General features: G+C 41.0%; 1 protein-coding gene across 4 annotated transcripts in view; it reads right to left on the bottom strand.

The window, feature by feature from the left end:
- Positions 1-1,444: 1,444 nt before the first annotated feature.
- MIDEAS (mitotic deacetylase associated SANT domain protein) overlaps positions 1,445-14,540 on the bottom strand; it is a 51,149-nt gene continuing 38,053 nt past the window's right edge. For all 4 annotated transcript variants that reach the window (XM_014869309.2, XM_014869310.2, XM_014869308.2 and 1 more), the window contains 8 exons: positions 13,500-13,642; positions 12,547-12,650; positions 11,162-11,237; positions 9,882-9,970; positions 8,613-8,762; positions 8,231-8,410; positions 7,642-7,841; positions 1,445-6,565 (listed from right to left, as the gene is read on the bottom strand). In XM_014869309.2, coding sequence (XP_014724795.1) covers positions 6,358-6,565; positions 7,642-7,841; positions 8,231-8,410; positions 8,613-8,762; positions 9,882-9,970; positions 11,162-11,237; positions 12,547-12,650; positions 13,500-13,642 — 1,150 coding nt within the window. In that variant the 3' untranslated portion in view covers positions 1,445-6,357. The remainder of the gene's footprint in view (positions 6,566-7,641; positions 7,842-8,230; positions 8,411-8,612; positions 8,763-9,881; positions 9,971-11,161; positions 11,238-12,546; positions 12,651-13,499; positions 13,643-14,540) is intronic.

Genomic DNA, 14,540 nt, shown 5'->3' with positions numbered 1-14,540 from the left:
ATATAAAGAAAACTCTTCCTAGCCCACAGCAGCTGGTCTCAGTAATGACAAGAGCAGCATCCTACAGTGATGGTTGTAATGCTATTTAGAAAACATGTAGGGAGTTACTGCAGAACAACTCCTCACAGTACCACTAACTCAAAGCTTACTAATTACTAAAATGCCTTATAAGGTTTCTTTCAGTAGCTGAAATAACTTTTAGAACCTTGGGCTTAGATCCAGCAGTTAAAAAAAAAATAGAACACAAATTGCCCGAAATATGTGGGTTTTTTGATTGTCCAAGGTTTGTTTGCACAGCCTTAGATTTGGTGTAAAATGCTACACTTGAGCCAGCTGGTTTTGACAGGGAGGCAAATGCACGACTTGAAGTGCTGGCCTGCTATCTCAAGTGAAGGCTTCGGTGTTCCCTGTCTCTTCATGCACTAAGCAAAATACTTTTTTCTCCAAATGCTATTGCTGATCAATTGCTACAGGCACAGGACTAAACTAAAGCAAGGACTTCTACACTGAGCTGAAAAAATTAGTGTTTTCATGTCTTAGGCTGAGTCTTTCTCCTGCCACCTTTGCCAAAAATATTGAAATGAAAAGGTCTGCATAAATTAACAGGTGTGCTGCCTTAGATCCTAAGTGCAATCTCACAGGAGACCAGTCAGGCACTAATACACATTTCTGCCTCTGCTTTATGTAGCATTTACAGCTTTTAAAGACATCATGCCCATAGCTTTGAGAACACCTGTGCAGCCTAGTTAACAAAAAAGTAAAGGGGAAGATGTTTTGAGGACAGACAGAAGCTTATTTAAAATCCACACCAAGAGATCCAACTCCTGCCAGAAGAAACAAAATAATGCACTCTGTAACAAAACCCCCCTTTAGATTCAGGTAACAGATAAGTACCTCTAAGACAGTATTTACTCAAAGTTTTTTCAAACTTTGTCACTGAAAAGTGAGACACAGTATGATCAACAACTGAAGCCATCCCAGAATCCACATCTGATGCAGGTACTGAGTTACTTTGCCTTGCCCATGGTCTTTGTAGTTGTTTCAGGTAGTGTCAGAATCCCACCAGCCTTATTTTCAGCACAGCAGACTCAGAACTATTCCCCAGGAACTCCTAGCACACTGTCAAGGTTGTTTCTGTCTTTCTGGGAGGGTGCTCGGCTTGGAGTGGGGCACACATCCCATCAACACTTCTGTGAAGCAGTGGAGCTGCAGATTTCCCTGCTCTCCTGCAGCCACATGTGCTGGTTACTTTCTTGGATGTAAGACATAAAACACACTGCGGGCTTGTGATCCAGGAACAGCCTCGAGGGCTGCTGTGGGAAACACAGGCAGGCAGGAAGAGAGATCAGACCAGCCAGAAGGACTCAGGACAGCCTCCTGTGCATCACAGCCTGCACAAGCTACCAGCCACTCCTCATACCACCAAAAAACTCAGCTAAGAAACTATTTTTTAAACCTCATTTAATAAAAGGTTTTTTAGATATATAGAGGATATTAAGTAAATAAGTTACATAGTACATTACAATCACATCTGCAAGATTTCCTTTAGTGTATTAATATTTTATAAAAAAGCACACAAAAAATAAATTCAGTCCAGTCTATCACAACTGTACAGCAACAGGTAAATATATTTATATATGTACATTTTAAACATGTAACAGTCTTTTAAAAGGTGCCCTAGGCAGCAGACACACAAAAGGAAGTGTCTGCTCACTTGTTAAAATAAAAGTAATATACTTTATTATAAAGCATTTATACAGTAATTACAAAGGCTGACTGCTCCTGCACAGTACACCAAAGCTTTGACTACAAATTTAAAAATAGAACATAAAAAGAATGAACACAAAAAAGTTTATATCAAATCTGAACTACAAGGGGAAAAATACATGTGGAGAAGCTGCAGGAAACTTTTTTAAAATACACAATTACATTTCTATAAAAATATATGTTGTCTTGTAATCTGGAGAAGTTAAGGGTTTTTTCAGGCTCAGCTGTCAGTGGAATCTTAGTCATGGAAAGAAAGATCCTTAGACAGCTTGGGATTCAAAGTTTGTGTCTTCCTAACATATGACACAGGAGAAAAGGAGGGAAAGTAAAGCAGCTGAACCCAAGTGACGAATTTACATAGAAACTCACCCCCTCAGAAATCAAACATGATTTGTAGACTTGCTTCTCTGTCTTTTTAAAGCTTTATAAACTCCCAGACGTACATCAGAAGATAAAGCAGGGAGAAAGTTTGTGTGGGAAAATGTATATTAGAATAAGGTTTGGTTTCTGGTAAGCGCTGGACTAAACGTGGCATTGTATGAAAGCAGACAAGACTCCTATGGATGTAGTCCTTCCTACTCCCATTTCTTTAAAATACAGCATGTATCTGTAGGAACCTTCTAGTCTGCTGCCTGAAAGAGAATTAAGAAGTGTGTAACTGCTGAGAGTGAGAAAGCTCACATTTGTGATTGAAGAAACACTTTTTTGAAAAGAGTTGATTTTAATCTAAGCTTGTTGTGATGATAAAAATGACCAAAAGCCTCAGTTTGATAAATCAGAGAGTATTTTTAGTTAATTTGGACTTTGTCTACAATGGGTTTAACAGAGGAGTTACCTTTAAGCTTTTGAATTTCTATCTTTGCCCTGCCTTTAAGCAGCTACATCCCTGTTTCTAGCCAGCAAAATGCCATGGTCCAGCACAGCTGAGTGAAATTCTGTAGACCTTCAACTTACAGAACCAAGTTCTCTCTGATACTATCACCTGTATCAGTAAAAGAACAAACATCAAATAAATTAAAATGCAGAGTGGTTCTTGCAGCTAGACTGCAAAACACCTGCAGCTATATCAGATATGCATCACAAGTGCATGCATCTATCTAGTAATGACATACACACACAGTCTTAGAAAACTCAGATGCTATCCCATGCAGATCACAAACCTGAAAGACTGAATCTATCTGTAAAGGGCAGGCAGAAGCACAGGCAGAAGTACATGATCAGGGCAAATGTGACCTGTCACTGCATCTCTGTGATGCCCAGGGTTGGCATCAAGACTCAAGCAGGTAATGATTTGAAATACAGCAATCTGACTGTGGGGTGTATGACCACCTGAAGCCTGATCTTGCACTGTAAAAGGCAAATCTACTAGTACACATTCACAGAATTGCATTCTATAAATATTATATTTGTTCCCATATAAAAGACCTAAAGCAAAGAGACACTTTGTTCAAATTAATGACTTTCTACTATCTTCTTTCTAAATTAGCAGCAAACCCTTACATTAAATGGGGATCAATCAACAGGCCTTTAAACGATGGAAAATAATAAGAATGGAGTTTTAAAACAGACTTATCAACATAACATTGATAATAATTTTGTTTTGGGTGGGATTTTTTAACTCTTACTGGGATAACACAAACTTAAATTAACACTGTGCTATGTTGCAGTAAAGAGCCACTCAAATTATTTTCTCCCCACAAAGAGTAGGAACATAACTCATTCCAGATTAGACAATTTCCACTTAAATGCTTTGCCCACAGATACTGGGGGTTGGTTGTTTAGGTTTTGGTTTTCTTATTTTTTTAAAAAACAATTCTCTGCCAACTTTTAACAGCAGGCAAGTTCTAATTCAAATGCAGGATCAATTCCAAACTCCTACTGTAAGCCAGTGGGTAGAAGGCTTGGTTTGCTTGTTTGTCTTTTTAAGATGACACTTGGAGGAGCTGTTTTCCTTACTACCATGCCAGAAAAGAAGTCTTCTGGTGGCTGCTAGCAATTTGGAAGTATGCTCAGAAACATTCCAACTTGATGCCACTTACTTGGCACATTTACCTGATCGTGGTCAGTGCTGCTAACCCACAGCTGTTATAGAGGTTATCCTCAGAAAAGCCCTCTTCTGATTTTCTTGCAGCGACAGACTGTGTCCAGTTTTCCTGTTCTGTTCTACTTATACTGCAGCAGGGTGGGAGAGAAACAACCAGTACTGGAATCAGCACAAAATACACACAATATTTTTATGCAAGTGTAGAAAATCTCTGATTTGTTCTAATCAGCACCCCAATGCTGATTTTGTTCTTGACAAGAAGGAAAATTGTATCAGTTTCCTAAGATAGGGAGAAACAGTGAAAGATCTGGCCTTTGGAAGACTGTAATAATGCTTGCAGTTGCTTCACCTACTGTTCCTCCTGACATAGTGTGCTAAAGCTTCTGTTCTCTCCAAGGGCCCTAAGATAACGGCAGACATGCATTTCCTCCAATTCATAAATAAAAAAGACAAAAATCAACACTGAAATCCTTAAGAGGAAGACTGATTTGCTTAAGCTCCTTTTTAAAGGAGCAGCTTTTAGTTTTTTGCAGTTTTTGAATGATTTTAACAGTTCATTGCTTCTTGGTTAGTAAACAAGATCCATTCAATGTAGGAACATGGAACAATCATCCAAATGCTGAAGGGAACCCCAATTTTGACAGGAATGAAAAATATAATCTTGACAGAAAATTGAACACTTACAGGTCAAAGTGTCAACTTTGCAAAGAGTGCAATCTTTAATGATGTTCCTACTGATTTTGTTGGGAGTAGTAACTGTTTCTGCTATTCAGAAAAACAATTCTATGCAAAAGCATAGATACATCAAAGCAAACATCATACAGTACACAGCCTCCCAAACAAAAGAGTGAAGCCATCATGGTTGCATAAAACTACAGGGCAAAAAGACTGACAAATGACATGCTGGAGTTATAGCCTCTTTCTATAGTTAACCAGGAATTTATCTAGCAGCTGGAAGGGTCAAGATTTAAAAAAAAAATTGCCAGTCAGGCACACTCTGTAGCTCACATGCAACAACATCTCTTGGATCCCTGCTGGGGAAGGCAGGAGCAATCAGCTCCCTCAGTACAGTCTGGTCTGACACATTGCCAGCATTTGAGAAGCTGGGGATGGGATCACTGCTGCTCCTAAGGACTGGATGGAGGAGGGAGCTGGGCAGCCAGGCTACAGGATGGCACCAGCTGGCCATGAAGCACAAGTGAATCTCTGCATCCTCACAAAGTAATGATCGACGTGGGCTATAAAGATGTACAGAACAATCCTGTGCGAATCTAACATCTGCCACCTGGGCCACTTCTTCTTAACTCTCTCTTACCAGCAGCTTTTGGTGGCTAGACTTTCTGGGCTACTAGCTTGTGTCAGTTCTGAAGGAAGAGTCAGCCTTTCAGCAAAGAGCACAGCTCACAGCAGGACAACCCAGCAGGCAGCACTGCCCAGCCACTGGTGTGCAGACAGGTGACAAGCTTCTCCTGTACATGCTGCCTGACAGCAACTGTCAGGGAAACCAGGGCCTTGCCATAAAAACTTGATGATGGCCATTTCAAGGAGGAAATGAGGGCTGCTACAAGACAAGAGGATACTGAGAGGTAAAAACATTCGCAGAGGGATCACTGCTGGAGATGAGAGTCCATTCCTCTCATTTCTGAGGTGCACACAATCCAGCACACAAGAAGATCTGGGTTCATTTTCACTAAACAAACTTGCTCCCATTTATGTAAATTCAAACCCACCAGTTTTCATTTCAAATTGCACTTGTGAAGCCCAGACTCCTTTAAGTTAGTCAAAGGCTGACTATTCTGTTTACAAGATGAGACAACCTGCAAGGCCTGTGGCTACACTTAATCCCACAGAATACTTTTATATCCATTGCTACATTCTTAATGCCATAAGATAACTGACTTCAGGCTTCTGTTTGAAAACTAACACTTCCTCTCAAAAGGAAGAAAAGTGTCTTGCTCATCCCACTTTTCATTTTTGTGAAACAGGTCAAAAGTGCACACCATCTTTCCACAAAACTTGTTGGCTGCCTGAATAACTGCTCAGAAAGAAAGGCAGGAAAGCATAAAAGGAAGAAGAACTTGCTGAGAAAGGAAACAACTAGAAATCACCAGTGTCACAGTAACTGGATACGCTTAGCTCAGAGTAGAGCTTCATTCTCTTGCTCCAGTCTGGAAACTTTTATATCCAAGCATCCCACTACCACGATTCCTGACAAGAACAAAAAGAAAGGTCTGACTGACCTGAGAGAACTTACTTCCACTGCAGGTGACATTGTTCTATTATGTACCTCAGATATAATTATAAATAGAATAGAAATCTTATTAGTCTTAAAAAAAAAAAAATCCAAGTTGAAACAAATCTTGTTATCCACCATTCTGGCTTGGTCAGTACTGGCAAGATGAAGTGGAACATGTGGCATGAGGAAATGGCAGCACTGAAACCAAAACCTGATGGTTCAGGTAAGAAAAGTGCAAGCAAAAAATAGTGAGACCACCAAGAGGGAGGTTGGGTCCAGCCTTGCTACTCCCTCCACGTCTGGTCTGCTGCTATATTTCTCCATCTTCATCCGAGCTGGCGCTGCTGCTCCCGCTGCTGCTGCTGCTCCCAGTGTCAGTGCTCTCTTCCCGCTGGGCCTGGCTGCGGGCAGCCGCCGCCGCCGCCTCCTTCTCCTGCTGCCTCAGCGCCGCCGCCTTCTTCTCCTGCTCCGCATGGCTCTTCATGTGAGCGCTGCGGCTCTTCACCTTGTAGAACACCCTGAGGAAGGCACACATGCACATTAGCAATGGCCTCTCCTATGGCCTCCTTCAACACTTCTCCACAAGGGCTTCTGCTTCTCCAGCCTCAAGTTCGTGAGCTCGGGAACTCCCTCTGGCACGGCGACAGAGCACCGAGAGCAAACGCCCCTGGGCATGTGGCAGCCTGCAGGGGCCAGCGGGGGATCCTGAGCACCCTCAAAGCACTCATTCATTGCATTTCTTACTGCGGCCTCTTCTCAGCCAGCTCTGAACTCAGAGGGGCACTGCTGGTATCCGAATTATGCACGTGCTGCTTAACAAAACAGGGCCCTGCTTTTCAGGCCTATCCCTGTGCTGCAACAATACAATAAGCGTGGAAGCAAATGGTGGCCCAATGCCACTCCTGAGCCTTGTCCACAGAGCTCGAAATACTTGAGCTTTTTGCTTCTGACTCTACATTTCTGTGATCTGTTCCTCCACCCTCCACCATTAACTATTTGGATTTTGCATCAAGTGCCACAAGTGAAGTTCAGACACCATTAAGAATCCTTGTCTGCTTGTCCTGTTGTTTTAAGAATAAGCAACTTACATAGGGAATTGAATTTTCCTGACAGTTACGATCCTGTTGGCAACAAACCTACAAAAACTACTAAAACTGTGCGAGGAAATACAAATATATTTGACATCCACCAAAGACAGCTGCAAATTTAACCAGATGAACTATGTACCTACTGGCCTGATAGCTAGTGTCTCGTGTTTCTACAACACTGTTTTTAAGTCTATACCATGTTCTTTATATGTGATCTAGCAAATACATAGAAACCTCTTGTTACAAAGATGTAAGCATTACAGAGGGCCAATACAGCAGCTGCTTGAAAGTGCAGCTTAACACGAAATACTGTATACAGTTGAAATGCAGGTTGTATCTCATGCCATCTGAGGAAAAACAAGCCTTAGTTTTGGTATTAGTGAGGCCGTAGTTGATTAAAATTATTGCAAATGTCTATGGCTTACATAGAAAGACAGAAGGCTCCATCAACAGGAGATGCCTTACTGTGATTCTCTGACTACTGCTGGAAGCAGAGTTGGTCTTACCTGCCACATTTTTTACATGGAAATGTGTTTTCTGTATTTTGTGTTTTACTGGTAGCATCTGATTTTATCTTCTGTTTCCTCTTCTTCCTCTGCACTGGAGCAGTAATGGGCTTTCGAGGCTTCACTGTTGTCTCCCTTGGCTTCCTCCCAATTCTGCCCATGACAGTTGCCTCGTGATTCCTCATATTGGTGTTGCTGGCCTTTGCAAAGAGGAGAAGAGTTAAGGCAAAGTGACACTTAAACCCACCAGCAGAAGGAAGACAGTGGCTGAGCTCCTGTGCTTCACTCATTCCAAAGATTTTAATGACAAAATCTTCAGGCTATTTTAAGGAAATTTCTCAACATGGCTCTCTGTGTCCACCAGACACAAAGAATACATTGCATTTTTCCACCTTACACATCCCAGTTCTCCCATCACAGCACACAGTCTGACTGATAGTAACACTCTGAGTTACCTCAGCCCAACCTCTTGCTCCAGAAAAAGTTAGACATGGAAGCTTTCTGCACCTGGAACTGCCTGCCTGTTTTCTAAACTATTTGCAGAGTGAAGGTGGCATAGAAAGCACAACATGCACAATGCAGCACTTACTATTACACCATCCTGTAGTGTCTGTTCATCTTTCAGAGCATCAGCACTCCTCTTTCTGTTATCCAACCCTTCCTCTGCCTCCTCTTCTTCCTCCTCTTCCTCCTCCTCCTCCACATGCCCCTGTTCCTCACTGAAGATGTCCCTTCTGAGAGGAAGAACACGTGCAAACCTATGGGAACTCTTCACCAGAAGATAAAGGAACTGTTAATTTTGATGTCTGTAAGTAAATGACATATGTGACACAGGACACAAATTTGTGAGTCTGGACCCCTGTAGAGAAGCCAGATTGTTTGTGCCTTTGATTTGACCCATAAAAGAGACAACACACAAGACTTCAAACCACAGACCAAAGGAGGTGAGAGAAATTTAGGAAATTACTTACCTTGATGTCAACTTCAGCTTCATCTTTCATAGATCTCTCATTAGCACCATCAATGTCCCCAAAGATTAAGGTCCCATTCCGACCAATTTTCACCTGTTTCTTGTATGTGTAGTAGAATTCCACACACTGAGCAACTGTTTTGGTTTTTATCTGTTGTTAAAAAACATGAAAATCCAATGGATTACGTGATATTTAAAAGACTTATAAATAATTACTAGGAGTGCAATAAATACATTTTGTATTTTCTTTCCTGAGTAGTCTCCATTCCAGCACAGCTCCTGTTCTAGCCTTCCTTTTCTGTGTCATATTCACCTGTCTGCCCCACCCCACAACCTATCCCCTACTGCCACTGTTATTCACTGAGAACTAGAGGACAAACTGTCCAAAGAAAAGCTGGTTAATGTAAAGGTGACAGAACCTGGAACTTTGTAAGCTTAATGCACCTCTTAGCATCTGAAATGTTCCAGTTAAGCTATCAGGCTTGACAGCAGCCTCTCAGTTTTATGGGGGAGCTTTATTTTGCAGCAGCACTTCAGAGAAGACCAGACCAGAATACCAATCCAAAAATGGAAGTGGAAGGTTTGCAGCCCTTTCCTGTTTTGGCCACGTGCATTTTGTAGGCATATAGTGGTAGAAAATTATCAGCACAGACTTGTGCCCATCTATGTATTCTACATCAGTGATTTTTCTGAAATGTTTGGAATATATTCTTAGCTTCTGAGCTTTTGCAGTTTAAATGCCTTTGGGGTATTTATTCAGTAAGCTCCTGTTTTTGCACTCTCCTTCAGTGATTTCCCCCTCGTTGACATCATACCTCATCAAAATATGGGAGTGACCATTTTTACTATCATTGTCATAACACTGGAGATCTAAAGGATGCATCATTCTCATATCCTTCTTTGTCCTCTCCATCACTGGCAAAAATGTGTTTCTTTTTAGTTTTATCATAATTTAAGCTAAACATTGACAGTGCTCTATAAATGTATTCTGCAGAGGAGATATCTGCAGCATGGACTAATGGAAGTAATGCAGTTTAAGTACCAGGGTTAAGTAAACAACAACAGAAAAACAAATAGTATTGCTCTAGCTTTTTGGTGAGATTTTATGCTGTGCTGGATGCTGAAATTTCTCTGAAATCTTTTGAGTGCAGACCTAATGCTTAAAACCGAGGTTTCAGAAAAATCAAGATTGAGCTTCCTGTATTAAATGTTCAACAAACATGTAAAAATGTATCAAGGAAACAAAAACAACCAAACCAAAGTAACTTACAAGCTTTTGGACCAAGAAAAAGTCTTTCTTGTAGATTGCAATGCCTTTGTTGAATAGCTTTTTTTCGGCAACCTTCCACTTGTCTGATCCTGTAGATAAAAGTAAGTTACCATGGAAGCCAACAAAATTTCAAATGTTTACTCTTCTATGTACCTTTTCTTCACGTTTGCCTTAAATAAGACCAATACACACATGTGCAGGTGCAGTGTGTCTCATCTAACCTACTAGAGCAGAACTGCAGACTGCTGTTAACTCCTCCCTTACTGCTCCACCTCAGCTCAACTCTCAGCACTTCCTTTGTGTTAAGATCTAGTGCTCTCACCACGGGTTAACTCAGCTCAGCTTGCAAAAACCACTCAGTTAGATGAACTAAGATGTTGCCCAAGCAAGGTGACATGACACACTTTGTGGTGGCCCAGTCATAACATTTTATAGCAGGGAAATGGTGGGGCAGGAGAACTGGATCTTCTCTTTTAGCAGCAATGTGTACTTGAAGATTTACTACATCTCTAGTATTCCTCAAATATTCCTTGCCTCTAATAATAAACACATTTTTGAATCCCCTCCTTCCTTATAGATATTATTCAAATATATATTCAAATATAGATAATATTTGCCAACAACTACAGTAGGAATGCATGACAATGAAGAAATGTAATTTCTATGCTTTGTGGCACCAGCTCTTAGATGTCTCTCTACCACTTTGTATCAGGTCTTTCAGGTGACTTAGGTCACTCCAGTCTACTGAAGTCAGTGTCACACAGCTGACTATTTTCTAATTAAGTGCAAGACTACAAAGGCAGTTTATGGCATTTAAATTTTGCAGAAATACTCACAGGTATCCACAGTTTGCTGAGGCTTCTTCAGCAAGCTTGAAAACTATTCCCCATAAAATCCCTGCTTAACTCCACCCTGGAAACTCATGTTAGAGAGGCTATGATGCTAAGGTTACCACAACCTTTCTTGTACATACTGGCTACCTTTCTACATTCTCTGTGGCTTAGTGCAAGGGATTACCTACCCTTTTCCCCATAAAGAAAATCAGAACTCGTACCTATCCCAATACACATGCACATGTTCAGAAGGATGCAGTGTTTCCTACATTTTAAGTGCCATAATTTGTACAAGCAAAATTTCTGGCAAGCCATCATTTGAATTACAAGAGAGGACTACTCTTTTAATCTCGTGTAATACAATAGAGTACTCCAAAAAAATCAGTAAAGGATAGAAAAATTCCTGTATGATAAGCAGGCAGCACAGAGTTGTTCTGGTTAACAAACCTGTGTAGTGGTAATCTGCCAAAGGGTGGGTAGGTGGTCGCACTGGCTTCTTCAACAGCAGTTTGGTCAGAGCTCCCTTGGATAAACACAAGTAAAATAATTAATTTAATGTTTGGAGTATTAAAAACAAAGATCAATCAGACAATAGTTAATCCCCTCTTTTCTGTGGCAAGCTAACAGAAAAGAACCTGAGCACAGTTAACTGCCTGGGACAACTTTAAAAATCACATTCTCGACTACCTACCTAATCTTGGGTACCACAGGCAAGTGGCACATTCTTGGCACCTCTTCACATCTGTGAATTGACCAGGGTACTGGGAGAGAGCTAATTCCATAGATAGAGACCTTGCAAAAACTTCCTCTAATTAACCAAAGGCCTATTACACACACATCCAAAAATTCTGCCCTAAATGATACCTGTCTTACACATCCAAGTAATTGTAATCTGATCTCACTTGACTAAGCAATATTTCAAAATAAAACAGCAGTCATGTGACTGAAAGATTACACACACAAAAACCCCACCTCTCAAGATGCTTTTCAGTTTTCATTTAAACCAGAAAAGCTTTCAAATTTTGTAGGAAGGAGACAACGGAATCGTGCTTCCACTGGCAGTTTAAACCACCTGAACAATGAGCTCCTGCTGCCAGAGGCAGTCCTGCTCCTCCCTAATGCCAACAACAGCATTCACAATGATGAGCTGGCAGAAACCTAACACATACACACAAAAACTACTTTCTGTTTGATCTCTTCTCCGATGCAAGTCCATGCAGTCTCACAAGTGTCAATGCCAGGGGATGGGAAACAAGCAGAGAGGCAAAAGTGTGGGATACTCCTGACCACAGCCCTGATTTATGCCAGGTTAAATCAGTCATAGAATATAAAAGCTTTGCTGTTTGCTCTGCTTTGCTTTTTGATATTACCTCCCAGGGGTGTCAAAGGGAAATAATGAAAGTGTATCATGTCTTACAATACTGATATAAAATTAACACAGCTGCTCTACAGACACAGATAGAGAAGTCAAATGGATCTACCAAAACAAAGAGGTGCAAGACACTGCCCTCTGACTCAGCTTTCAGATCCAGACTCTTCTTTTTCCTTTCTACATAGTAAACTTTCCAGAAGACAACATCTAAGATTCATTTAGCAGTCTCGGCTCACTTGCCCTGATAGATTGTCAGTGTGTTTGTTAAAAAACCAAACATGTCTAAGTTGGAAATATAAAAGATAGAAAGTGCACATGGCACTGTACATTGGTCAGAACCCGCTTTAGGGACATCCAAGGGACACCAAACAGTGGGAACCAGATGCATTGAAAGGAATTTGCAAGGCTCTCCTCTCAGGAATCTTTGACCACATTGAGGTGAACAGCTGGGCAGACTCACCAGAATGCTTCCTTTTTCTTCATGTAAGAAATGCAACGCCAGCTCCTGGTTGGTTCCAGCCCCAGGAAAAATGCTTGAACAGGCAGCAGCTAGCAAGTTTTCCACTATTTCCACAGGAGTACCAAAACAATTCAGAAAAGAAGATTAAAATGAAGTTTCCTACAGGGTTTGCATGATTAATTACCTCTTTTGAAGGAGGAACAGACTTAACAGAAAGTAAAACTCAGAGAAGCTCAATGTCATTGCAAATTTATCTGGGTCAAATTTGGACCCCAGAACTCATTAGACCACTAGGTCATGCAGCACTATTTACACATGGAGTTTCTTGCAAATCTCCTCCCTCCTCCAATGTCTTCCCACCTCCCTTTGCCTCTGACATAACTTGAATCCACCTTTATATCGTGAATTTCCATTTCACAAAACCCTTTTTAATCTCTCATTCAAAATATTTCTTTCAAGCTTGCCCACTTCCTCTTCCCTTCAGGATTTACACAGGCCACAATCCACATGCAACAAAAGCAGACAGTTCCCCAAGTCTGCTACTAGCTACCACAACTCCTGCTTCCTCATCCTGACTTGGTCTACAGCTTGATTTTTTCAAAATCCTACTACGTCTAGAACATCCCTCAAAAATACAGGAGTTGAGTGTGTGTGGTTTTCAAATGTTAACAAAACCAAGGAAGCTTCGCCGAGTAAAAGGCTGTTCTTGGCCTGACAGAAGCAATGGTCCCTTTTTTTTATGATTAAAAGAACCAATCCTACCAACCTCCCCTTGCCCCACACATGCAATCTGATAAACAAGTTTTGCTCCTAAAACTGTTTTCAAGACCCTCAAACATGTCACTTGAATGGCAGCTCTAAAAGATTTTTAATTATGCCTACAGTAGGTATGTGGTTATCCCTACAACCACTGTGACAACTCTGCTCTCTTTAACAGCCTGCCATCTTCTTACCATTCTCTTGGGTGACTCTGTTGGTTTCCAAATCACCCCACGGTTGCCACACCAGCTCTGCTTTATGTTCATCAGCTTCTGCCAGAGATCTGTCTTGGAGTGATGGGATTTCTGCTTGAAAGCGAGTTCCTACATTTATTCGCCTGCAGAGAAGGGAAAACGTCACAGTCAGGCCATCTTTACAATATCCAGGAAATCTCTGTCTCTGCTAGAAACACTAATGTAGCAGCAATCTCATACTTTTACATATGAATTAGCAGACAGATCTAGAAAATCGCTTTTCATTTTGAAACTGAATTTGGAATATTACATGTCTGTGCTAGAAAAAGCTGAATTACACCTCGTGCCTGCAATGCCCAAATAAAACTGGAATTCTACCACATGAGTTGACCTGGGTAGAGTTTGGCCTGCTCTGAGCAGGGGCTTGGACCAGATGATCTCCAGAGATCCATTCAAGAAATATTATTCTTCTGTTCCTTTGCTGATGAAGTCTAGATTTGAATACATCAAGAGCTCTTGCCTGTAAGCACCAACAGTGCTTCTGGGATACCATGGGAGCTGAGTTTGACAACACCCAGAACTGAGGCTGTGAATTGGGAAGGCAGTTCAAAGCCAATGCACTACAGGTATATTTAAGGCTGCCTGCTTCTGCAGTGACCCCAAAACGTGGATGCAACTGAACTACAAAACCAGTAGGACACAAGGATCTGTGACAACAGCTGTCTATTGTATCATTTCACAAAGAATTAAGCTTCATTATCACATTTCCTATTTCAAATCACTGCAATTAAATAATCTTTTGAGAAGCATTAACAGAAGGTTTGGCAAAGCACAAGCAATTAAGAACACTATATTGGGAAATCACAAGTTAGAGTCAACTTCTGACAAGACTACAAAGCCAACTAAACATTTTTTCTTCTAGAAAAAAGTGCTTCCTGCTATATTTTCTTCAAGGAAGATATGTCTACATAACTGACCACAACAGTGCTGCCAAACAGAATGACACTAGGTTATTAATTTATTGTCATTAGAAGTTAAAAT

This window comes from Sturnus vulgaris, chromosome 6, assembly GCF_052056855.1.
Source record: "Sturnus vulgaris isolate bStuVul1 chromosome 6, bStuVul1.hap1, whole genome shotgun sequence".
Taxonomy (NCBI): Eukaryota; Metazoa; Chordata; class Aves; order Passeriformes; family Sturnidae; genus Sturnus; species Sturnus vulgaris.
This window is presented reverse-complemented; position numbering and strand designations above follow the sequence as displayed.